This window comes from Pelophylax lessonae (assembly GCF_965119305.1).
Source record: "Pelophylax lessonae genome assembly, chromosome: 2".
Lineage (NCBI taxonomy): Eukaryota > Metazoa > Chordata > Amphibia > Anura > Ranidae > Pelophylax > Pelophylax lessonae.
Window position 1 is genome coordinate 199701457 of NC_138769.1, and position 27427 is coordinate 199728883.

The window sequence follows — 27427 nt, forward strand, 5'->3', positions numbered from 1 at the left end:
TTCTGCCCGCGATCGCTACGCTCACATGTGAACGTAGCCTTATGGGTGTCAATTTCTGGGCACTGATGAGGTGACTGTTGAGTGACAGGTGCAATTGGGGGGGGGGGGCTAAGGACTGTGTGGGGACCTTTACTGGTGTGCTTTAACATTCTGACAGGTACACAGAGCAGTAACTCACTGTCTCTGGCTCTGCTCTCCTCACACTGGAAACTTTGTGAGGAGAGCAGAGCAGTAACAGTGAGTTACTGCTCTGTGTTTACATTTTGTGATCGGCTGTGAATGGATTCACAGCCGATCACATAGTAAACAGTCACTGTCAGTGACTGTTTACTACCACCGGTGACTAGCTGTGTTCCTACGGAACACAGCGCCACCGACATGACCGCGCATGCGCGCTCCCGATCGCGCATGCGCGGTCATCTTGTGGGCTCCTCTATTGTGATCGGCTGTGTCATTGGAACACAGCCGATCACGTGGGAAACAGCCATGCCCATTGGCTGTTTCCCCCCTGCCGGTGACGGGCTGTGTCCCGGGGACACGCCGACACCGGCAGTGCAGGGCGGCGCGCACACGATCGCGCGCCTGCCCTGCTGAATGTGCCGCCGTTATATGACGGCGGCCCAGAACAATGGTCGCACCGCTCCGCCGTAATATGACGGCGGGCGGGCGGCAACTGGTTAAACAATAATACATACGCACGGTAACACCACCTGGAAGTTCCAGTCTCCCCCTTTTTTCCCTCCCCTAGTCCTCCCTCGAGGGGCCCTCCCCCCTACTTTTCTTCTCTTTGCTTTTTGCTAATCTTGGTCCCCCCCTCTTCCTTCTACTTGTATCCCCCACCTATGTTTCCCTCTGTCCATTTCATGTCCTTTTCGGCTCCTCATATGGTTTGCTTAACCCAATTATCCAAGCTGGACCTTATGGCAATGCCGCCCTGACCTTGTGGGCTCAACCTGCTTAACTACATTTATGGGAAACATTTTCCCCATTCTATTGGCAGACCTCACTACCCCATATGGTTGTATAAAGCATAACTCCAGTTACTTCTGATTTTAATCTGATGTCAGAAACTTTTCTTCACTTTCTGCAATAACAGTTTGAACCATGGATACCTGGCTGTTATTTCATGTTATGCTTATCCTTTAAGCTGCTTTTCTATTTGACTGGTTGTAGACAATTTGGTTTGCCATTTGTTTCAAAAGTGACATGTATTTTCTGTTCTCTTGATTTTTGTTATCAATATACTATTTGAACAAGAAAAAACCCCATTATACTCACATAGGTAGAGGCAACATTGATCCGATGCTGCATCTGTCCCCCGCTGGCTCTGTAGTGAGAACTGAGCGATCAAACATCTATGATTGCTTAGTTCCTCCCCTCCTCTCTGAACAGAGCGCTGAGACTGTCAGTCAGCAGCTCTCTGCTCTGCCCCTCCAGCGCTCACTGCAGTAGGCTGTGGAGGGGGCAGGAGGGGCTGGCTCAGGCTCTAAGTGAACTGCTGAGAGGCTGAGCCAGGTGGCGGTCCAGGGTTTTGGGTGGATTCTGATGGATCCTTTTTTAGAGCCTGGATCGGCTCTGTGATGTCAGCCACAAGCAGGCTTTATAACAAACTGCACTGCTGTGATCCATAGCAGAAGTATAGTCAAAAAAGCTTTGGCTATACTTCTCCTTTAACCATTGTTAGTTTACACTTTCAGTTTAAGAATGGTTTAGCATTTTGTTTTAAAAAAATAATTTTTAGAAATCATTTGGCTAATACTGCATTTTTCCTTTTTTATGAAGAGATCACACAAATTGAGGACCCTCGAGAGCAGTGGAGACGAGAACAGGAGCGGATGTTGAAGGAATATTTAGTTGTCGCTCAGGATGCTCTGAATGCTAAAAAAGAGATTTATCAAATCAAGCAGCAGCGTTTTGAGTTGGCACAGAAGGAATACCAGCAGCTTCATGAACTCTGTGATGAAGATAACCGTTCCCATGCCAGCTGTAAGTAAATGGACCATTTTCTTTTTATGTTTTGAAGAAGCAATACAGTTGGAGTAGTCACCCAATATATCCAGCAGTGTTATTTTATTTGGAATGGATTTATAGCATGGACTTACAGTCAGGTCCATAAATATTGGGAGTGACACAATTCTATTCTTTTTGGCTCTATACACCACCACAATGGATTTGAAATGAAACAACAAGATGTGCTTTAACTGTAGACTTTCAGCTTTAATTCGAGGGTATTTACATCCAAATCAGGTCAAAGGTGTAGGAATTACAACAGTTTGTATATGTGTGAGAAATCCCAAATTCGATGGGATAATATAGCGCTTGCTGGTATGAGCAGGGACAGGTGGGAATAAAATTACAATTAAAAAGGCTAATATCATAAATATCTAAATTCTGTACCCTTAAAAAATATATACAGTGAAGAATTGAATAAATAAATGACAATATGAATAATGTGCCAAGTGAAGTCCAAAATAGTTCATAGGTGACTCAGTGATAAATAATCCAAAAGAGTGCCAAAAAAAGTGCAAGTGCTTGGTGCTGGATCCTCCAATGGTCCAGGAAATCCAATCATACAGGTGACTTCAAAAAGGATAAGATGTAAACTCACCGGATATAGTGGGTCTCAACTGCCTTACGGCAAAGAGACCAATAATGCTTTTATGACCCTCCAGGTCGGGAAGATGGTAACTGCTGGGCTCTGATCCCTCTCGACCGGATTCCCCCACGCTAAGCGAATAGGGTCCTCAAGGTCCTCCAAGTTAGGTTAGGGGAACAAAACAAACAAGCTCCGGATGGTGCAGTACCATTTAGGTTGCTTTATTTAAGTTAAAAGGCAAACAAGGATAAAAAAAACGCTGTACAGAGCCCGCCAGTAAAGTGTCTGTAGCGTGGAGAGCGGTTTGCGTTCCAGGCTGACTTCCGGGCTGACGGCGTGCGTTCCACCTGGCGCGCGTTTCGTCAGAGCGTAGTGATGTCTTCAGAGTTTGTATATGTGCCTCTCACTTTTTAAGGAACCAAAAGTAATGGGACAATTGGCGGCTCAGCTGTTCCATGGCCAGGTGTGTGTTATTCCCTCATTATCCCATTTACAAGGAGCAGATAAACGGTTCAGAGTTCAAATTAAAGCTGAAAGTCTGCAGTTAAAGCACATCTTGTTTTTTTCATTTCAAATCCATTATAGAGCCAATGTCGATGTCCCAATATTTATGGACCTGACTGTAGTTTGCTTTCAGTTTAATGCATAAAGGAAAAAATTATGTCTACAGCAACATTTATCTAAATTAACTGCTACGATAATCTTTAAACCTGGGTATGTTCTGTTGTTTTCTGTATGTACGTATTCTCTAAAGAGTCACTTACATTAATATACAAGTTCATAGATGTACAGAATAGGTAGGCTAAAGGTAATCTAGATTGTGTTTTTTTAGGAGGATACTGAAGTGCATGGCAGAAATATTAACCGACTCAGCTCCGTAAAGTCTTGCACTATTCATGACCAGGCCATTGTTTGCTATTTAGCACTGTGCTACTTTAACTAGTAATTGTGCGGTCCTGCAATACTGTACCCAAACAAAATGCATATCATTTTTTTCACACAACTAGAGCTTTCTTTTGGCGCTATTTGATCACCACTGGGATTTTAATTTTTCTTATATAAAAAACTAAAAAGATAATTTTGAGAAAAAAGAAAACAATATGTTTTTTACTTTCTGCTGTAAAAAAATTCTAAATTCTTTAAATTTTAGGTCAAAATGTATTCTGCTATATGTCATTGGTAAAAAAAGAAATAATCCCAATTAGTGTTTATTGATTAGTTTGCATTTACGAACTATGGTATATATATTGGAATTTTTATTTATTTATTTATTTTTTATACTAGTAATGGCAGTGATTGGCGACTTATAGTGGGTCTGCAATAGTGCTTCGGGCAATCTGACACTGATGCTGGGTGGGAACTGATTAACTGCCACTGATATCACCAGTGACACTAATACAATGATCAGTTCTAACACTGTCACTGTACTAATGACACTGGCTGGGAAGGGGATAACATTTAGGGCGATCAAAGGGTTAACTGTGTGCTTAACAAGTGTTAATGCGTGTAATGTATGCTGCTTTTTACTGATAATCTCTTTGTTTCTTATCCTTGAAAAGCAGGGCTCTGGGCTGTGATTGGACACAGCCAATCAGCCAACACAGCCAATCAGCAGGTCCCTGCTATTAATCATTGGCTGGTACCTGCTGACAGAATCCCGCTGTGTACACAGTGGGTGTCTGCGAGGGAGCGCGCATGCGCACGCCCTAATCCCAGAAACAGGCAGCGATGTACCAGTACACCGCTTTGCAGTACATTGCGGCCAGGCGGGCGATCTGAAACTAGTGAAAGTACAAACAAGGGCTCCTGTGTGACAGCCTAAATAAGTCCAAAATCTAGTCACTATTCACCCCCCTTTACCTTCCTTGAGTCAAATCCTTCTTCTTTGTGCGTCACATGCTCTCTCTCTAAGGCACTGCCGCCCACAGTGGAACAGTTTCAGCAGCAGAAGCAGCGCTGTTCATCCAGAAAGCAGTGGCCAGGTGCTGATTGACAAGCTACATGCTTATAAATCTCAAATACAATGCTGATAGTCACACCCTCTGCAAAATTGTTAGCATCCCACTGTAGTGCAAGCAGACATAGCTTACCTTAGATTAGCACCTCTGCTCTGAATTCATGGGCAGTGCAGCATTGTTGCCACATTATATTATCACAGGCAGCTGCATTAGGTAAATTTCACTGGCATGCTCAACAGGTAGTTCTGGGACTTTGCAGATGAACTTTTAGTTAAATGCTGCAGCACAATTTTTTTTTAAGGATAGGAGGCCATGGTTTTATTTTAAAGTGTAAGTAAACTCAAATAAAAAATTAGCATTTAGTGTTTCTACATATGATTGCTAATATTTCTTGTATGCACTGTATTAATGTGATCTCAAAATGCCTAAATTATCTGATGATCCTGCCAGCAGCCTCAACTTCCTAGATTGTCAAAACCATGAGAATTCCAGGGTACTTCCTTTTTTCTTAATGTTGTTTGTTCTATTATCAGTGTACAGTAAGACTGGCCATACATTATACAATTTTCTTACAATCTTCTGTACCTTTTTCTTTAGATTTACCTAGAACTATGTAGTACAAAGGCCTGCCTTATAGGGTACAATTGAAAGTGTTGTTTAGTTTTGACCTCATATTATATGGTTTTTGGTAAATCTAACAGAAAATTGTACAAGTAAATTGAACATGTATGGCCAGCCTAAGTCCCCTACATACGAACGAGTTCCATTCTGAGAGCATGCTTGTAAGTCCAGCAAAGTACCCAACCAACACAATCGGCCCAATAAATTACTGCAATAGGTTTATTTCACGCAAACGATACATGGAAAAAAAGGTTGAAATAAAGATAAAGTACTGTATACAGTAAAGTACACAGAAGCACAACCACTTGTAGAGGATGCATGTATAAGAATGTATACCAGAAATGTGAACTAACTTACATGACTGGAAATACAAACTCATGTTCATATCTTTGAATGTTCACAACTTGAAAGTTTGTATGTAGGGGTCTAACTGTACAGGACTCTGTACCCATGTGTGGTGTCCTGTACACTGTAGTATTATGTTGGTATCAGCTATGCCCCCAAGTCCACAGATTGGATGTCATGTAGATATAAAGGGACAAGCAGTTTCCGTTTACATCCGACCTCCCAAAGAAGAGAAGAGAGCAGGCAGAGCGGACACAGACTAACCATCCGCCTGCTCAGCGGGTATCAGCAGACAGATTCCCCACTGGGCAGGCAGACTCCTATAGAGCTCGCCCTTTGTGTTAAGGGGCCTTAGCTTGTTGCCTAAAATTGCTCAGAAAGGAAGACTAAGCAAGAAAAATACTATGCTAAGGCATTGTACACTTTCAGATGTTATTTTAACTAGGTATTAGTGTAGTTACAATATATTCCCTGTGTTGGTTGGTTGCCTCACCTTGTAACGATTGGCTCACATGTTACGGCTGCAGTTTGTAGTGTCATGACTGATTGATTCTCTTATGTCCGTGTATTGCTGCAGCTAGTCTGTCCCTATTCGCCAAAAGAACAAAAAACTGCTTGCTCCAGGTCACACAATGAGAAAAATATGGTTCTACCATTGTTGACTTCCTTCAGAAAATGCTAGATACTTGGCTATTATGCTGGTCCAATGACTCCAATATGTTCTGAGTCACGACCTGTAACTTGTATACAGATCAGGGTAAGTCAGAGCCCCAAATCTACATCCTAGGCAATGAGTATATTCATAAAAAGAGTGTCAGCAATTGCAACCTCCATACTTTGTAGAGTTTTCCTTTTAAGACTGTTTTCCAAATTTGGAGCATTTTGTTGTAGAAATGGGATTTAGTTGCTAACTGCTTTTTCAGTTTACAGATAAGAATGTCATCTGGCACTGGCCAATGTGTGTAGGCCAAACATAAGACAAAGCCATTCTTTATACAAACTACTGCAGCCCACATGTTTAGCCTCACGGCTCAGCGTGAGCTGGTGATGGCGCATACATAACTTAAAATGTTAATACGTTTTTGTTTTCAAACAAATAAATCGCATACCATTTCTTCCTTTCCTGGCTGCAGTGATTTGCGTAGAAGGCTACAATCGTCATTTAATAAATAACAGAAATGTTTTTTTGAGCAAATTGCTGTGGATATTCCTTAGTGAAGCATAGCCACCCACATGTAGTGCGTTTTTGTGTGAATGGACACAAAACAACCAAGGATCATTATGTCATGGGAGCATTTTTAGGCAGTTGCAGAACATATGAATTGTCATCACAATTTACATTTTCTCCTTCATTCATTGAAGGACACAGCTCCTGATCTTCTTAACCATTGTTTTATACTGCCCCCTACGGGAGTAGGACACTAGGCAGAAAAAAGGTCTGGCTACGCCTATGGGCAGTCCCAGGGGGTATACTCCCTCTTTCTGCTATAGGTACTTTTTCTGCCTTGTCAGGAGTAAAGACCTAGTTCCTTGCTGGGGTCTCTGGTCCTGGCAATTTTTTTTGGATAGAATGTTTTCTTCTGTTTTTTTTCCTGTGAGATCTATATTCCAGTGGTCACCCCAGTCTGGCCAGCGAGCACGTGCAGACCTCAGCTCCGTGCTAGGTCGGCCGCGACATATCCCCACCAGACCACCGGACAGGGGCTGGCCTGCAAGTTAAAAGCCTTGCGAGGTCGCATACAACCAGGTCTTGGCCTGTGTTGCAGTGTTCCTCCTGACCGACAGCCCCCCCATTTAGATGGAGAGGAGGTTCTGTCTGGAGCAGTGCCCACCTGGTATGGTAAGTGACTGTCCCCCCTCTCCCCCTGGAGGGTTTTAGGGTAGACGTGGGCCCCTCCATGGGACGGTTGGACCCCTGGGTTCCCCTCCTTCCCCTTAGGCACCCCCCTCATTGGTCTTGTGGTCACTGTGGGCTATATCGCCCCCCCAAATGGAGGACGCAGCTGAAGCTGCAATGGGGGCATCCGTTCTCTTTGGCACTCACGAGCCATCCAGAGCGGCAAATGTGTTTCCTTTCCCTGCCTATTTTGACAGAATTGTTTTGCTTAAAGAGTGGGAACGGCCAAAACGTCCCCTTGTGGTCCCTAAGTGATTGCTATTCGGTACCCCCATGAGGAGTCCCTTCTTAAGAAGTGGACTGTTCCACCAGTGGTAGACCCTCCATTGTCCAGATTGAACAAAGCAACCATAATTTCGGTTGACGAGTCACCCGCCTTTAAGGAACCGGCTGACAGGAAGGCGGAGGCTAGGCCCGCATTATGTACACCCTGGCTGGTTCAGGACTGAGGTCGGAACTTGATCTCGTAAATCAAGAGCGGTTTTATCCAGACTTGCAGACAAGGCTCCTTCAGCACGAAGGTGCGCACTCACCCTTATCGGGGGTGGGGGGGCGTCTTCGCTGGTTTCTGGACCCGTGGACCTCCCTGGTACAAGACAAGTGGGTTCGCAAAGTCATACGGTCCGGTTACAAGATTGAATTCCACACTTACCCCCGGCAAGGTTCTTTCCTTCCAACCTGTGCCTGTCCCCGGACCGCTTACAGGGTGTGTAGGGGGCGGTACAAGACCTGTTACTTCAAGGGGTGATTTTTCCGGTTCCGACTTTGGAATGTTTTCAGGGTTTTTTACACAAACATGTTTACGGTTCCCAGGAAGGAAGGCAAGGTGCGTCCAATCCTGGATCTCAAGGAGCTGAACTGCTTTGTGGGGGTGCAAAAGTTCAGAATGGAGTCCATTCGCACGGTGGTGGCATCCCTGCATCAGGGGGATTTTCTTGTCTCTATTGACATCAAGGATGCTTACCTTCACATTCCAAAATGTGTCGGTCACTAGTGCTTCATCCACTTTGTTGTGAGAGAGGAGCATTATCAGTTTTTGGCGTTACCCCTTGGTCTCGCCTCTGCTCCTCGGGTCTTCACAAAAGTGTTAGCCCCGGTGCTAGCATTGTTACGCCGACGGGGGATCACTGTACTGGGCTACTTGGAGGACCTCCTTCTATGAGCGGAGTCTCCTACTGCTCTGGTCGAAAACCTGGAAATCACCATATGAACTCTGAGGGAGTTCAGCTGGATTCTAAATTTTCTCTGGTTCTGTTCACAAAGGTAGACTATCTGGGTCTGACTCTGGAATTGGCCTTAGCCGGAGTACTCCTTCCTCTGGACAAAATCCAGAAACTGCAGGCTGCGATTTGTCTTCTACTGTCCAGCAGATGGTCATCCCTCCGGACTTGCATTCGGGTGCTGGGCCTGATGGTGTCTACCTTTGAGGCGGTTCTGCTTGCACAGTTCCATACGAGGTCCCTGCAAAGGGAGATTCTGGTCAAATGGGACAAGAGTCCGCAATCTCTGGACAATCAGATCCGGCTTATCGTGGGAAAGAAACAGTCCCTGATGTGGTGGCTTCATTCTCCGGTGCTTTGGCTGGGCATATCTTCCCTCCCCCTTTGTTAGACAGTGGTCACCACGGATGCCAGCCCTTTCGGTTTGGGAGGCGTCCTCGGCAAAAATTCTGCTCAATGGAAGAGTCCAGACTACTGATTAATGTCTTGGAACTCCGAGCGATCAGATTGGGCCTGGAACATTGGACGGATCGCCTTCAGGGATGTCCAGTGTGCATTCAGTCGGACAATGCCATGGCCGTGGCTTATGTCAATCACTAGGGGGACACAAGAAGTGTCCTGGCAGCTCTGGAGGTAGCCGGCATTCTTCGGTGGGCAGAACGGTTTATTCCTGCCCTCTCCGCCGTACACATTCCTGGGGTGAAAAATTGGCGGGCGGATTACTTCAGTCGGCAGGCGTTAGACCAATGGGAAGTGGTCCCTTCATCCGGAGATGTTTCAACAGTTGTGTCTCCGGTGGGGCATTTCCGAGGTGGATTTGTTGGTGTCCCGCCTCAACAGAAAGGTGCAGAGGTTTGTGGCTTGGTCTCTGGATCCTCTTGCGGACGCCACAGACGCGCTAGTGGCCCAGTGGGGTCAGTATCGTCTGATTTACACCTTTCCTCCTCTCAAGCTTCTGCCAAGACTTCTACGCAAATGTTAAAAAGTGATGGTGCGCTTTTCTAAATTGGTGAAAAAATCATATATTAAACAATATATAAAAAATATAAAGGATGAAAACCCAAATATCACAGTGTTGAGTGAATGAAGTGTTAAATCAATCAATGAAGTCTTAAAAAACATTCAATGTGACTCCAACAAATAAACCACTAAAATGAAAGTCCATTAAATAATGTGGTCCAAAGTTGTGGTAATGGTGAAAAAGAATCCAAATATAAATCAAAGTGATGATAAGGTGTTCCCTCCACCTGGTGAAATACCTCCTTACCCGGCGGAAAGAAGGTAAGTGCCTGATAATAATAATTCACATGTGGATAAAGCCAGTGTCCTAATTCCACCTGCACACGTGCACGGTCACCCGGGTGATAAGTATATACAAGCCTCTTACCAGATGTAAGAGACAATCAAGCCTCTAAATATCTTGGGCATGAGGATGCTTCCTTAACACAATGCCCACATCAACAATAGCTAATAATAATTTCCCGAAGCCCTGAAATATTCACACCCACCCCTACATTAATATCAAATTACATGATTTTAAGAAATTAATTAAATAAAATGATTTTAATGAAATTTTATTAAATTTTAATATTTTAAATTTTTAGCATACATTTTAATAAAGGTTTTATTCTTTTAGGCACACAATTCAGTATTATACATTTATTCCCATTCCAATACACTGGTATTTGGACTGTAATATAATTCACTGAATATTTGTGACCAGTTTGAGTTATGTATACTAGGAGGTTAAGTTCTTATATAAACTCATTGATTTGTAAGTTATGTAGAGGGTTTAAACGATTTGTAAACAGGAAGTAGTTAATATCCTTCTCCGGTGTCAAATTCCTCTTTAAGAAGTTAATGGATGCAGTATAATAGAAGTCCGAGCGCTAAATATCACGTAAATTACAATCATCTCTTGAAGAACACTGTAAAAGTGACAATATAAGTGACTCTTATAGTTTAAACACTATCTGTGAAAAAAAAGAGACACTTCCGGCGCTCGGGACCTTCTCTGCGGACACCGGAAGAGGAAGATAACACTAACCTGCATAAATTGGCGGAAATGACGGCGCGCGCCTATCTCCCATCTCAAGTCGAAGCCCTATTGGAGGAAACGCGTCAGGAGGGAGGCGTGCCGTCATTGCGTCATCGGCGGTCCGTGCTGCAGCCGGACCCGATGCACCCAGAGATCCTCAGCCTGTAATTTTTTGATAATCTGCCCGTAACCGTTCTACTAAACTGTAAGTGCAAGTCTATATACAATAAATTGTTTACAAAGGTAATGCACTATTAGTCCCATCTGTTCTTTCATGTGCATTGGAACATCGTGGGGAGTATACTCTACTCACCCTAAGGAATAGGAGACATACGGTGGCTTGTACAGAGGGAAGAAAGTGGGAACGATCCTATCCATCCATTGTGTTAAGGAAGCATCCTCATGCCCAAGATATTTAGAGGCTTGATTGTCTCTTACATCTGGTAAGAGGCTTGTATATACTTATCACCCGGGTGACCGTGCACGTGTGCAGGTGGAATTAGGACACTGGCTTTATCCACATGTGAATTATTATTATCAGGCACTTACCTTCTTTCCGCCGGGTAAGGAGGTATTTCACCAGGTGGAGGGAACACCTTATCATCACTTTGATTTATATTTGGATTCTTTTTCACCATTCCCACAACTTTGGACCACATTATTTAATGGACTTTCATTTTAGTGGTTTATTTGTTGGAGTCACATTGAATGTTTTTTAAGACTTCATTGATTGATTTAACACTTCATTCACTCAACACTGTGATATTTGGGTTTTCATCCTTTATATTTTTTATATATTGTTTAATATATGATTTTTTCACCAATTTAGAAAAGCGCACCATCACTTTTTAACATTTACACTATATATCATCTGGTTGCAGCCTTTCACTCAATCAGCGCACCCCTTTCTTTCAACACAAGACTTCTACGCAAGATTGAGACAGAAGGAATTCCATTCATCTTAGTGGCCCCGGACTGGCCTCGTCGGGCTTGGTACGCCGATCTGGTGCGGCTGGTCACCAACTTTCCTTGGAAGCTTCCTCTCAGGGAGGATCTGCTGTCCCAAGGACCAATTTTGCATCCTGCTTTACAGTCGCTGGCTTTGGCGGCTTGGCTGTTGAGCGCCATGTGCTGATGGATAGAGGTTTGTCTGAGTCGGTGATTCCAAGGCTGTTAAAAGCTAGGAAATCTACTTCTAGGAAGATCTACCATTGTATGTGGAAGATGTATATTGCATAGTATGAGTCTCTTGGGGTTCATCCACGTTCTTTTTCGGTGGCTAGGATCTTCAACGGGGGTTGGGCAGAAACTGGCCTTGAGTACTATCAAGGTGCCAGGTGTCCGCCTTAGCAGTCTTCTTTTAACGGCCCTTGGCCACACACTCCCTGGTGCGTACTTTTCCTCAGGGAGTTTGGCACTTAGCTCCTCCGTCTCTTAGCTTCTTGGGACCTCAATTTGGTGCTCTAAGTCCTCCAGAAGCCTCCTTTTGACAATTTTCAGGAGAGTTCCCTGCTTGCGCTGTCCCAGAAGGTGGCCTTTTTGGTGGCTATCACCTCTGCACATGGGGGGTTGGAATTGGTGGCGTTATCCTGTCGTTCCCTTTACTTGGCGGCTCACAGAGATAAGGTGGTTCTTCACCTCTGTCTCTCATTCCTTCCAAAGGTTGTCGCTAATTTTCATTTGAATGAAGACATTATGTTGCCTTCTCTGTGTCCCAGGCCAAAATGTCCAAAGGAAATTTCTTTGCATGCCTTTGATGTGGTCCGGGCGATTAGGGTGTACCTGGCAGCTACCCAGTCTTTTAGGAAATCAGACTCACTATTTGTGCTCACGGATGGGCCTTGGAAATGGTTGTCCGCTTCCTCTGTGAAACATTTCCACATGGATCAGACAAATGGTGGTTCCTGCCTGTTCCATCAAGGGTCAGGTTCCTCATTTCCCTGTCAAGGTGCATACTACTCAGGCGCTCAGTGCCTCCTGGGCCTTCCATCATCAGTGACGCAGATTTGCAAGGTGGCCATCTGGTCGTCGGCGCACACTTTCACAAAGTTCTATTACCTGGATGTGTTGGCATCTGTGGATGCTTCCTTTGGCCGCACAGTTTTGCAGGCTGCTGTTTAGAGGACCTGGTCCTCTTTGAGGGTGTATTGTTCTTTTCAGGTGGGCTCCAGTTGCTTTGGTTGAGCTCCCGTTTACCTGGTTGGCTATAGCTTATCCTTGGGAATTTCTTTTTTGCTGTTCCCACCGCTCATGTTTAACACTGCCTTGGGACGTCCCAATGGTTAAGAAGATCATGAGCTGTGCCTGTCAATAAACGAAAGAAAAAAAGGGATTTTTGACTTACCGTAAAATCCATTTCTCTGATTTTCATTGACGAACACAGCACCTGCCCCTCCGTGGAGTTGTAATTCTTCTGACACTGCTTGTATCAAAACTAAGTACCTATAGCAGAGAGGGGGAATATACCTCCCGGGACTGCCCAAAGGCGTAGTCAGACTTTTTTTTCCGCCTAGTGTCCTACTTCTGTAGGGGGCAGTATAACCCAATGGTTAAGAAGATCAGGAGCTGTGTCCATCAATGTACATCAGAGAAATTGATTTTATGGTATGTCAAAATCTCATTTTTGCCTATTTTACAGCTGTAATAGTGAAGAAAGCTGCAAAGGGGGGTATTTTTGTAGTTTGCTATTAACTTCTGAAAACAGCTGTGATCATTTCTCTGTGTTAAACTGTTATACTGTGTAAGTCTATTCTTACCATGAGTCAAGATGAAGGCCTTGTTTCAATAGCCTCTAGTGGACAGAAAAAATACATTTCTTATTTCTTTCTTGTTTTTGCCTTCAGTATGTGGTTGGGAAACAGTAGGTTATTGTGGTGGAGCAGTATAGTCAGAAGACTTAGCATGAGGGATGGGGTGTATTACAATTTACCTTAGTGTTTTTCATAGTATGATAGCTATTTGTTTTAAGGGAAGCGGAACGATTCACCATATGTCTTCAAAGGTTATGGACATTCAAATATTTGCATATTTTTCACAAGTGGTAAACAAATTTTAAAACAAGTCCTAAATGACCCCAGTAGCTATAGGCACTGTGAAGCAATTCATCCTCAACTCTCTAATCTCCAATGTTAACACAGAGTAGGTGCGCTTGAATTGAGAATTTTATTGAGGTGTATGAGAGCTTATTTGAAAGCTTACGTACTGCTTAAGAAATTGAAAATATTGAATGTCTATAGCCTGGCTTCAGTTTTATATTAAAGCTCAATTAGTAATTGTAATTAATAAGTAATTAATATGGGGCTCTTTTATTTATTTTATTTTTTTTAGACCAATAAGAAATCATAAAGAGACACGATACCCTGTGCTGCCATCACATTGGAAAGTCAGACCGCTGTTTTGTCACACAAAACAGCGTCCTGGTCTATCCAGAGTTCTGACAGGCCCCTCCCCTGAACGACACTACTTTAATTAACAGGGTTGCTCAAGGGACATGTCAGACCAGTGAAGAGGGTATTTTATGACTTTTTGCAGTATTTAGCAGTGTTAAAAAAGGAAAAGAGCCCAATATTTAAAGTGTTACTAAACCCAGGACCCTGCATTCACTATATCTGGTCTCCCACAGTACATGAAACATGGAAATGCAATTATTTGACCAAATATCAACTGCTAAATACCTTTTATCATCAGTAGTATATACTAGCAGTCTTGTGACTTCTGTCAGTGTCTAGTTAAAGCTTGTAGCAGGAGTCCTTAAAGAAAATAATATTGCTGCGCCAAGTCTTTCATTGGAGATAAATAAATAAATATGTTTGCTGTACAAAATGTTATCACAATAACTCTAAATCAGTCCATCAACTGTGATACTAAAGTGATAAATCAATTTCTGAGCCGTGATTATAAAATCAATAATATTAATAGTCCCAATCCTCAGTGAAAATAGTGACTGAAAGAAAATCAAAAAATCTTCATCCACAAACGTGATCAAAAGTGCTGCATGCTTCACTCCAGGTGCTCCTAGTGACTAGTGACAGATTAGCAGCTCACCTTAGGAACAGACTCCTGAGAGTCAATACACACTCTGGAATAATCACTGCAGTCTGGTTTGCCTTCCCATCACCGCCTCCTGATAGTCCCTCCAGGTTTATATGGCATCGGTGTGGAAAAAATAAAAGCAAGATCTAGTGCTCTCTGATTTTAAGGCTATTTATTAAATTAATTATTATTAAATCATAAATGGTGAAATCGCACTTACATTTCAAAGCACTTCAGCAGTGCGGACTTATCATAGCATCAAACACTGCCTGTGGTCTCCGGGAATCGACGTGATGACGTGCAGGCTCTTCCCCCGTACGCGTTGCGTCATAGACTTCATCAGCGGGTTGGAGCCAATCGTCTAATATATCGCTAATGCTGCCACGGTCACACCTCACTCCTGGCGGGGAGACTCTACAGCACAGCGCCATAGCAGGACCTTGCCCATATTCGTTTCCGATAATATACAAGAGCCCTGCCTATATCTCAAATGATCCAAAACGGCCTGCATAGACCGTCCAATCCCCTAATCGTAAATAAAAAATCATACTCAGCTATGTAGATGTAGCATCGATCAAAAGCTGCAGCTGCCCCCCTGCCGCCTCTACACTGAGAACTGAGCGATGAAAGATCTCTGATCACTAAGTTCTCAGGTCCGCTTTGAGCATAGAGTGGTGACTGTCAGTCACTGCTCTGTGCTTTGCTTCTTCAGTACTCACTGGACTGTGCAGAGGGCAGGAGCAGCTGGCTCAGGTTCTCGGTGGTGTAACATTATTGTGGAGATCCCTGCAGAGCCTGGACCTGGTACTGTGATGTCAGCCGACAGCAGACTTTTGCCTGCTGTAAGCTGATTCTGGGTCACTGAAGTGCAGAACTACTGTAAGTGCACTCCTGTGACCTACATGAGAAGTATGGCGAAAATAAATTTGATCATACTTCTCCTTTAAAGTGGGACTTTAGTCAAAAAATGAAGTCCTGGTAGATCACTTCAGGCTGGCTCCTTTTGCAGGTATAGCTGTGTAAATACATTAAAAATAAGCGCCTATACTGTTTAAAATAAAAAAAAAACACACTGTCTCACCCTGCTCTGCACATGTTCAGTTGCCAATTTTGACAATTTTTAGAGCCACTAGAGATGGATCTGCTGGCAGCCTAAAGATTTACTGCTGCTCGGGGACTCTAGGCTACAGCAAAATGGCAGCCTCTGGCAAGAAGAAACAGTCATAATGCTGGAGGCAATTTATAGCACAGACGAATTCTGGTAGCATAAATAATGTGAAATGTATGCTCCTCGCTAAAACACATTATTTTTTTTCATGTTGTTATGGATAAAGTTCCGCTTTAAAGAGGTTGTAAACGTCTTTTTTTTTTTTTTTTTCAAAAAGTACACCTGAAAGACAAACACATAATTAGCTAGTATGCATCGCATACTAACTCATTATGATATACTTAATGTCACCCTTCTTCCGGGTTCGTGGCATCCGGCCATCTGATTGGCTGTACCCGCGATTGTGTCACTCCCGCGCATGTGTGCGGGAGCCGACGGTCACGGCACAGGGCTCTGAAGGAAGGGCACCAGCGGCCGTTCCTTCAGAGCGCATGCGCCAGTGACGTCACTGGCTGCATGTAAGGTAAATATCTCCTAAACCGTACATGTTTAGGAGATATTTACAGTACCTATAGGTAAGCCTTATCATAGGCTTACCTATAGGTACAACTTGCAGAGGAGGGTTTACTTCCTCTTTAAGGTTTATGCATTTCAAAACTTTTTTTTAGTTTTGCATCACGTGGGGGAAGGGATGGAGAAGTGATGGAAAATCTAGAATTTTTGCAGTTTTCATCAGAACATAAAGATGACACTGGTTTCAGGGAAAACAGTCCAAGAGGAGCATTCCTCTAATTTTGTTCCTATTTCCTGTTGTGCCTCCAGGACAGGAAGTGAAGGAAATCTCTGAAACAGGAGAACAATATTACAAATCTGAAGTTGTACAGAGTGCAGAGCTCTCTCTTCAGTTAATTGTTTGCTTAGATTAGTAATATTTCAAATCAGATTATAAATTGTTCATCCAAACCTTGAGGGGGGTGGGGCTCCTACTTTTGTAAATACTGTGCAACAATTACAAATAAAATAAACCTGTCAATTGCTATTGAAAAATCTGTGGAAAAAACCAATGAGGTATGTACAATATAAGAAATTAAATTGGTTACACTTGCTTTATCTACATAGTAATTCAGAGCACAATGTCCAGATGTAAAATCCTTTTACATAAATGATTTGTGCCATGTGTTACTGATGTGACATTTTTTGTGGTTAAAATAATGTTGACATCTGTTTCATACACTGAATCACAATGTCTTGCTGTTATCCTAACCATGCAGACTGCATATTGTCATGTCAGTTGCTGGTTCATATTTTACAAAGATTCTTTAAAGTGGTATGGCAAGTATACAGTATATGTCCTCAGTCATAGAAAATAATGGACTTTCTAGACATAAGCATCAAGATTATAATAGAGATTGACTCCATGGTCAGGCCTGGCAGCTACAGGGCCAGATGAGATACAAAGCAGTTATTTACAGTTAAAGCAGTATTAAGCGCCAAAACCAGAAATGTATTATATTGCAGCTTACCAATTATTAGATGTGGTGGCTGCTTCAGTTATCTTTTCTTTGCAAATACCACTGAAGACAGATTACAGTGAGCACCATATAAATACAACTGCAGACAGAATACAGTAAGCACCATGTAATTCTACCGAAGACCGAATACAGTGAGCACCATGTAATTCTACCGAAGACAGAATACAGTGAGCACCATGTAATTCTACCGAAGACAGAATACAGTGAGCACCATGTAAATCCACTGCAGACAGAATACAGTGAGCACCGTGTAAATCTACTGCAGACAGAATACAGTGAGCCACCATGTAAATCCACTGCAGACAGAATACAGTGAGCTCCATGCAAATACCACTACAGATAGATTACAGTGAGCATCATGTAAATACTACCGCAGACAGAATACAGTGAGCACCATGTAAATCTCACTGCAGACAGAATACAGTGAGCTCCATGTAAATCTCACTGCAGACAGAATACAGTGAGCACCATGTAAATCCACTGCAGACAGAATACAGTGAGCTCCATGCAAATACTACTACAGATAGATTACAGTGAGCATCATGTAAATACTACCGCAGACAGAATACAAAGAGCACCATGTTATTCTCACTGCAGACAGAATACAGTGAGCACAATGTAAATCGCCCCGCAGACAGAATACAGTGAGCACCATGCAAATCCCACTGCATACAGAATACAGTGAGCACCATGTAAATCTTGCTGCAGACAGAATACAAATAGCACCATGTAAATCTCACTGCAGACAGAATACAGTGAGCACCATGTAAATCTCGCTGCAGACAGAATACAAAGAGCACCATGTAAATCTCACTGCAGACAGAATACAAAGAGCACCATGTAAATCTCACTGCAGACAGAATACAGTGAGCACAATGTAAATCCCAGCGCAGACAGAAACCATGTAAATCCTACTGCAGACAGAATACAGTGCAAACCATGCAAGTCCCACTGCAGACAGTATACAGTGAGCACCATGTAAATCCTACTATATAAAATAAGATATGTGCAGCGCTGATAATAATACATTTAGTGCTTCAACAAATTAATGTCCTAACAAAGAAAACAATCCCTCAAATAGTGATTCAAGTCTATAACACACTTTTAAATAAACACAAAGTCCAAATAGTTGCACCAAATGGGAAAAATGACAGTCAATTGACAGCTAAGTAAACCACTGTGTTCAGGAAGATTCCTCCAATGATGAACATAGAGTGTCAGAACAATCACCAGACAGTAGCCAAGAAACAGCAGTGAGAACAAAAGGTAATAAGCCTAGATGTTAATGTTAAGAATAAGATGTTCCTTCACACCAATCTATGCACTCACCAGAAGATGAAATAAGATGAGCCTTGTATTGCTGTTAAACAATATGTTGAAGATATGGTTCGTTGTGACGATTCTGTGGTCACTTTCCATACTGTGTACACTGAGTAGAGAAGCTCACCAACTGTAGCCAAAGTATTGCTCATTTATTGTAGTATTTATTGGTTAAAATCAAAGTACATGTACATATAAGTAAAAAATAAAACTCACACAAAGACTTGCTGCTCCTACCACGGGGACACATCGGCAGTGACATCAGCGTGGAGGCCCCCACGACGCATTTCATGCTCAGACACGTTATCATAGGTGAATCCCTTGATACAGTAAAGGTTGTTAAATCACTCGCGCCACTAGAATATTCAATTAGTAAATATAAATATGGTTGTAAAATATATAGGGAAGCTGCTAGTTCAAACAATGGGTATTGTTAGGAATGTGTATGGGTAGTAAACTGCGCTAACCCTATAGTGGAGGACTAGAAATCCTACCACTTATGATAATTAGGTGGCAGAAAATATTTTACCATGCGGAGTGTATATAACAGAATGTAAAGGTATTTCTACCTTGTGCTATATAAAAAATAAATAATGTTACAATAAAAATATTACCATCAATATAATGCTCAATTAGTAAAGTGCAATATGAAATCAGCAGTAGAGGGTCACAAAATAATTACAAAGTGCCTTTATAAAGTGTATTGTGCAATGGTGCTAATATTAATTACTCAATAAATAAATCAATTAATGAAGTGCAATATAAACCAGCAATAAAGTGCCACAAAATATTCACATAAAAGTTCATAAAGTCCATAGTGCAATAGTGCTGGTATTGGATAGTGCAAAACAAGGTGCTTTAGTGCAACTATGGTAAGTGCCAGTGCAGGTGCATACACATATGCAATAGTGGTGTGACCCTCCGCTTCACCTTCTGTGTCAAATGGTAAGATATCCCATTTACCAGATCAAGTGGATTCCAGTTGGCATACGTTGGCAGCAATCGGTACAGACTTAATCTCGATGGTTCCAGTTCCCTGGTGGTGAATGGGGATCCACAGTTTGCGCCTGTATATACTCAGGATGTAGAAGAAAAGAGGCTCCTCATAGTGTAGATGGTTACAAAATCCTCTTTTATTAAAAAAATCACTTAAATAATAAATACAATCGCTGGATAAAATAAACTGGTGCCCTTTGCAGACTTGGATGCCTCGCGGCTGTACCCGGTGTCTGCTCGTGTGACTTGCGGACTTTATGAACTTTTATGTGAATATTTTGTGACACTTTATTGCTGGTTTATATTGCACTTTATTAATTGATTTATTTATTGAGTAATTAATACTAGCACCATTGCACATTACACTTTATGAAGGCACTTTGTAATTATTTTGTGGCACTCTACTGCTGATTTCATATTGCACTTTACTAATTGAGCATTATATTGATGGTAATATTTTTATTGTGACATTATTTATTTTTTATATAGCACAAGGTAGAAATACCTTTACATTCTGTTATATACACTCTGCATGTAAAATATTTTCTGCCACCTAATTATCATAAGTGGTAGAATCCCTTGAAAACTCGCTTGAGCACGAAACGGGTTGGGAGGAGCACATTTCCCCATCTGACCCCCTCTCAAAAAACAAAAGGGGCTGTGATCTGGTGGCTTCGCTCTCCAGCTCTTCGCCAGGGCACATCTTTTCTCCCCCTGTATTGGACAGTGGTCACCACGGATGCCAGTCTGTCGGGGTGGGGAGGTGTCTTGAGTCGGAACTCTGCTCAGGGAGCTTGGATACTGAAAGAGTCCAGACTTCTGATCAATGTCTTGAAACTCTGAGTGATCAGGCTGAGCTTGAATCACTGGACGGATCGCCTACAGGGGTGTCCGGTGCCAATCCAATCGGACAATGCCAAGGCCATTGCTTATGTCAATTACCAGGTTGGAACAAGTAGCGTATTGGCAATGGAAAGCGTACACTCAACAGGGGGTTGAGCAGAAATTGGCCTTGAGTACCATTGAGAACTATGTAAATCCCACTGCAGACAGAATACAGTGAGCACCATGTAAATGCCACTGTAGACAGAATACAGTGAGCACCATATCAATGCCACTGAAAACAGCTTACAGTGAGCACTGTCAATCCCACTGCAGACAGAATACAGTATGTACAGTGTATCCCACTTCAGACAGAATACAGTCAGAATCATGTAAATACCACTGCAGACAGAATACAGTGAGCACTATGTAAATACTAGTGATTGACTGATATCGGTTTTTCGTTGCCGATACCGATATTTTGGCCAATGCATATCGGTATCGGCCGATATGCGGTGATATTTTGGACATTTACAGCCCATTCAGACTGGTGCGACACAACTTTGTGGGGCGACCTGTGAAGTCGCGGTGCACTTGCACGGACTTCATATAATTGAAGTCAATGCAAGTCGCCTCCAGGTCGCCCCAAAGTAGTACAGGACCCTTTTTCTATATCGGAGTGACTTGTGTCGCTCCTGTTAGAATGGGTCCTGTACTACTCAATGGCGAGCGACCGACGGCGACTTGTCAGGCGACCAAGTCGCGCTAGTCTGAATGGACTCTTAAAGTTTTGCAAAATAAACACAGTTTTGGACACAAATCTGTTACTGAACATGTTAATGTTTGTTTATTAACATTTTTAACACTGCAGTCAGTGCACATTAAACTGCTAGAAAAAAGCTAGACAACAACAAACAGCTAGATAGTGGATTGGAAGAGTCAGTGGAGTGGACTACTGCTGCAGCAGTGCACTCACTGCAAAGATTTTAAATCACTAACTGCAGTCAGTGCAAGTTAAACTGCTAGAAAAAAGCTAGACAACAAACAGCTAGACAGTGGATTGGAGGAGTCAGTGGACTACTGCTGCAGTAGTGCACTCACTGCAATGATTTTAAATCACTAAATGCAGTCAGTGCAAAACTGCTATAAAAAAAGCTAGACAGTGGGGAGTCAGAGGACTACTGCTGCAATAGTATACTCATTCACTGCAATAATTTTAAACCACTACTGCACTACTACAGTGACTGCACTGCAGTAGTGATTTAGAATTATTGCAGCAGTGAGTGGCGCACTACTGCAGCAGTAGTCCTCTGACTACAATCCACTGTCTAGCTTTTTTTTTTAGCAGTTTTGCACTGACTGCAGCGCAGCGCATTGTACATTGGTACATTAATGGTAGGAGGTCTGCTCTATTAACTGGGGCAAGCAATCATGTGTCTAGGTAATGCTGATATTTTACACCCTAGTATGGGTATTTATGATGTTGTTTTAGGCTCCGTTCACATGTAGGCGTTTTGGGGCGTTTTTGGGGCGTTTTTCTGCTCTAGGATCAGCTCTCAAAACGCCCAACAAGACAAATCCTATTCATTTCAATGGCCCCTGTTCACATCTGAGCGTTTTGAGGCTGTATACAAAACGCCCAACGCTCAAAAAAGTACATGAGCTTCTTTTTGGGCAGATTACAGGCGTTTTCCATTGATCTCTATTCAATCTAAAAACGCCTGCACAAAAATCGCGGTAAAAATCGCGGTAAAATCGCGGTAAAAATCGCCGCAAAAATCACGGTAAAATCGCGGTAAAAAACGCGCGAAAAACGCTACGCTCAGGTGTGAATGTAGCCTAAATGTTTGTATTTAATAAATAGAAAAAGTTTTAACACAAATGTTGAGTCTATTTCCTGGGGTTTCTCTTGGCATCTTAAAAATCCTCAGCTCTCTATTCTTCTGTTTTATGTATTATTATAGGGATGTGGTGCCATTTGATACTATGTTGCATCCCTGTGATTATATGGAAATATATATTTATTTATGTGCTAGCTCTTAGCTTCCAACAATGGGCCACACACTAATGACATCATGTTTCAGCTCTACAACAAAGATTGAGATGGGTAAAATGCATTAGAGGGGCAGACCTAAGGTGGAAGGATGCAGTGCATGCTATCCAACAATATACTTCAGATTTTTGTGACTTCATTGGTGTGTGGTCCTTTGTTTGAAGCTGAGTTTTAAAGTGTTTGTACTGAGCAGGAACGGGCACCTAGGCTTTAAACCAGGCTAACCACCGAGTAAAGGAACGAGCTGGCAGTTTAGATGCGGCAAGTTTTTTCTGCTAGCTCCTAATTTGTACTGACTGGCTACTGAATCTTACATGAACTTGACTGTCTTTACTTAACTATAATGCATTCAATATTTTGTATTTTTATGTGTGTTCATATTGTTTCTTTAATTTTCTTTTAGCTTTTTCGGGATTCTCTGCTAACACAAAATATGATCCTTATCAAATTAAGGCAGAAATAGCAAGTCGTCGAGACAGGGTAAGAATACCACTGCTGATGATTCAAACTTTGTCATATACGAGTCATTACAATGTTTTACAAACATTTGCTATTGTTGCAGATATTAGCATTAATATGTACTGCATCTCTAGATTAAACCTTTATTTCAGTTTTGGATAAACCAGGGGTGGATTAGACATCTGTCAACTTAATTGTGGTCAGTGTCCCCATTGGAGAGATTTACCTCTCTAATTGTACTGGTGACCAAGAAAGAAGGGAAGGGGAAATACTAAACTTTTTAATAGTCCCCACAACATAAGGTAAGGGTAAATCATCCAATGGGGACACCTGTTCCAGTTGTCTAAGCGGGGCATTTCTGTCTTTTTAGGAGATTAACTCTCTGCTGCATCTCTGAGATTGAGTGAAGAAAAATTTCCTTCAGCTATAGTGATACACAGTCAGAAAAAATAAACCGGCAGATGCTTTAATATTTCCATATTGTACAAAAAAATGTGGGCTTTACATAAACTTGCATGCAGCAGTTCCTTGCTCACATTTACAAGGTTTATTCCAAAAAATCCTGTGGGGGTAGAAGCACTAAACTAATAACAAAACTAGAGAGTTGACAACAATTTGCAATACTTTACCATTCATCCACTGTTGCCCAGAATCGTACACTATATGGCACGACTTCTTTAAACCATTTTGGCTGGGTTGTGATGCAGCTACCTACCTTTAGGTGTTTGGACACTGGAAAAAATGAAATGCTGCAGCAACATCCCCCTTTATCACTATTACCACTCCCAACTAGCCTCAGTTTTTTTTTTTAAGTGTCCTTAGGTGATGGACCTCCTCTCGCTACTAAAAGAAGCCCACCTTCTCCTAGGAAGGTTTTCTTTCTCTCTCTCTCTTTCTTCTTAGCTGTACCATAGCCGCTGTGGCTTTATATGCAGTTTCTGAATCAGTAGACTCTTGACAGAGCTTTAGAGTCGGTTCACACTAATCCGACTCCAAGTCGCCCCGACTTCGGGCGACTAATGAAGTCGCCCGTGCAGCGCGACTTCAGCGCGGCTTGCAACGACTTCTCATAATAGACTTGAGTCGCTCTGATTAGAACGGTTCCATTGCACAACAAGTCACCTGACAAGTCGGATTAGTGTGAACCGGCACTTAGCCCCCGTTCACACTGGGGCGACCTGTCAGGCGACCTGGTCGCCTGACAGGTCGCCGTAGGTCGCCTGCCATACAGAAGCTGTGGACCCGTTCTAATAGGAGCGACACAAGTCGCTCCGACTTAGAAAAAGGGTCCGGAGCTTCTTTGGGGCGACCCGGAGCGACCTGCATAGACTTCAATGTTATGAAGTCCTTGCCGGCCGCTCCGAGGTCGTGGTGCGATCAGCGCGCCGCGACCTGTGTGGTCGCCCGGGGAAGTCGGATCGCCCCAGTGTGAACGGGGCCTTAAAGTGATTGTAACGTCTTGTGTTTTTTTTTTATTTTTTAAATAACAAACATGTTATACTTACCCCCTCTGTAGAGTGGATTTGCACAGAGCAGCCCAGATCCTCCTCTTCTCGGGTCCCCCTTTACTGCTTCTGGCCCCTCCATCCTGTCAAGTGCTCCCACAGTAAGCAGCTTCCTATGGGGACACCCGAGCTGCATCTCCGTGTGTCTATTCAGACACTGAGCTACCGTTCGTCCCCGCCCCCTTCTCTTCTAAATAGCTAAATTGCTTTGATTGACAGCAGCACTAGCCAATGGCGTCGCTGCTGTGTCTCAGTCAATCAGGAGGGAGAGTTCTGGACAGCCGAGGGACTCGTGGACATCGATGGATAGAGAGGAGGTTCAGGTAAATATTAGGGGGGGGGGGGTTGAGGGGGGCAGCTACACACAAAAGGCTTTTTATCTTAATGCATAGAATACATTAACCACTTGCCGACCAGCCGCCGTAGTTTTACTGCGGCAGGTCGGCTCTATTATGTGAAACAACGTACCTGTACATCCGCTGGCCACTCGCGATCGCTCCCCACGGAGACAGAAACGAGGAAGGCCACTGTTCTGTCAGAGATGAACACAGGGATCCTGTGCACCTCCTATTTAGGAACACAGGTCTCTGTGTTCATCCAGTGAGTCGATCCCACATACAGTTAGAAAGCACTCCCTAGGAGCACACTTAACCCTTTGCTCGCCCCTGGTGTTAACCCCTTCCCTGCCAGTGTCAGTACAGTAACAGTGCATATTTTTAGCACTGATTACTGTAGTAATGTCACTGGTCTCCTCAAAAGTGTCCGTTAGGTGTCAGATCTGTCCGCCGCAATGTCGCAATCCTGCTTAAAATTGCTGATCGCCGCCATTACCAGTAAAAATAAATAAATAAAAGTTACATAAATCTATCCCTTAGTTTGTAGATGCGATAACTTTTGTGCAAACCAATCAATATACACCTATTGGGATTTTTTTTTACCAAAAATATGTGGCAGAATACATATTGGCCCAAATTGATGAAAAAGTTTGATTTTTTTTATTTTTTTTATTGTGATTGTTTTATAGCAGAAAGTAAAAAAATATTGTTTTTTTTTTTCAGAATTGTCACTATTTTTTGTTTACTGCGCAAAAAATAAAAACCGCAGAGGCGATCAAATACCACCAAAAGAAAGCTCTATTTGTGGGAAAAAAAAGAACATACATTTTATTTGGGTACAGCGTCACACGACCGCACAACTGTCAGTTAAAATAACGCAGTGCCATATATAAAAAAATGGCCTGGTTATTAAGGGGGTAAAACCTTCCGGTCCTTAAGTAGTTAAAGAGTAAGTAAAGTTCCCTCTGTAAAATTGGCCTTGAGTACCATTCGGACCAGGTATCGGCTTTGGCGTTCTTCTTCCAATGACCTTTGGCCACACACCTCCTAGTGCATACCTTTATTCAGGGTGTCCGTTGCTGCCTTGGGATCTTAATTTGGTGCCTGCAGAAGCCTCCTTTTGAAAATATTCAGGAGATTCCCCTGCTTACGCTGTCCCACAAGGTGGCCTTTTTAGTGGCTATCACTTCTGCGCCAGGGTGTCAGAACTGGCGGCGTTATCCTGTCATTCACCTTACCTGGTGTTTCACTGGGATAAGGTGGTTCTTTGCCCCTGTCTTTCGTTGCTTCCAAAGGTTGTCTCTGACTTTCAGAAAGTCAAAGTTTCTATTTGTGCTCACGGATGGACCTCCAAAAGGGTTGCCTGCTTCCTCTGTGACCATTTCCAGATGGATCAGACAGACGGTGGTTCAGGCTTATTCTATCAGGGGTCAGGTTCCTCATTTCCCTGTCAAGGCGCACTCACCTAGGGCGCTTAGTGCCTCCTGGGCTTTCCAACGTTAGGCGTCAGTGACGCAGGTTTGCAAGGCGGCCACCTGGTCGTTGGTGCACACTTTACAAAGTTTTATAAAGTGGATGTGTTGGCATCTGCAGATGCTTTCTTTGGCCGCAAGTTTTTGCAGGCTGCTGTTTAAGAGATCCTGATCCTCTTTGAGGGTATTTTTTCAGGTGGGCGCCGGTTGTTTGGTTGAAACCTTGTTGCCTGGTTGGCTAATGTTAAGCCTTGGGGAATTTTTTGGTTGTTCCCACCCTTTTTTTTTTTGTGACGTCCCAATGGTTATAAATACCAGGAGCTGTGTCCATCAATGAACGAAAGAGAAAATGGGATTTTTGACTTACCGTAAAATCAATTTCTCTGACGTTCATTGACGGACACAGCACCCACCCCTCTGTGGAGTTATTATTCTCCTGACACTGCTTCTTGCAAAACTGAGTGGCTATTGCAGAGAGAGGGAGTATATCCCCTGGGACTACCCATGGGTGTAGCCAGAATTTTTTTATGCCTAGTGTCCTACTCCTGTAGGGGGTTATAAATACTAGGAGCTGTGTCCGTCAATGAACATCAGAGAAATGGATTTTACGGTAAGTCGAAAATCCCATTTTTTCTGCCACATGATGTCTTCATTCTTCCAGGTTAAATGATAGCCAGCATCATTCAACCCACTTCCAAGGTTGTCAGGGCTCTCCCCCCAGCCTGTGACTTGACAGTGACAGTAGAAGCTGCACATTGATGAGCTCACACACTATTGACACTCTGCCAACTCCTCCTATTGGCACTTATTTAATAGTGTGTTAATGAATGCAGAATTGCACTAATGGGTCTTTTAAGTCAGCCTAGAGTTCAGTTTTAAAATAAACAATATTGTGTATGCCTATAATTGTTTAAAAATTATTTGGTTTCTTTACTGCCCTCACTGTAACGTTACTCTTTATACTATTTATCTGCTCCCAAACTCGACCCATAGAATAAATGGTGTACACATCTTGTAATGGCACGGGCTAAAAATCTTTTCAAATCATTTTTCAAATGGTCCTACTTTGTATTTTAGACTGTAACTGCTGGAATAAGTCCTGGGTGGATAGTTGGTCA

The 27427-nt window shown here is 42.8% G+C and overlaps 1 protein-coding gene across 1 annotated transcript in view; it reads left to right on the forward strand.

The window, feature by feature from the left end:
* Window positions 1–27427, forward strand: part of WWC3 (WWC family member 3) — a 357513-nt gene that overhangs the window by 169547 nt on the left and 160539 nt on the right. Inside the window, exons 3-4 of the mRNA XM_082245434.1 lie at window positions 1783–1986; window positions 22942–23018. Coding sequence (XP_082101560.1) covers window positions 1783–1986; window positions 22942–23018 — 281 coding nt within the window. The remainder of the gene's footprint in view (window positions 1–1782; window positions 1987–22941; window positions 23019–27427) is intronic.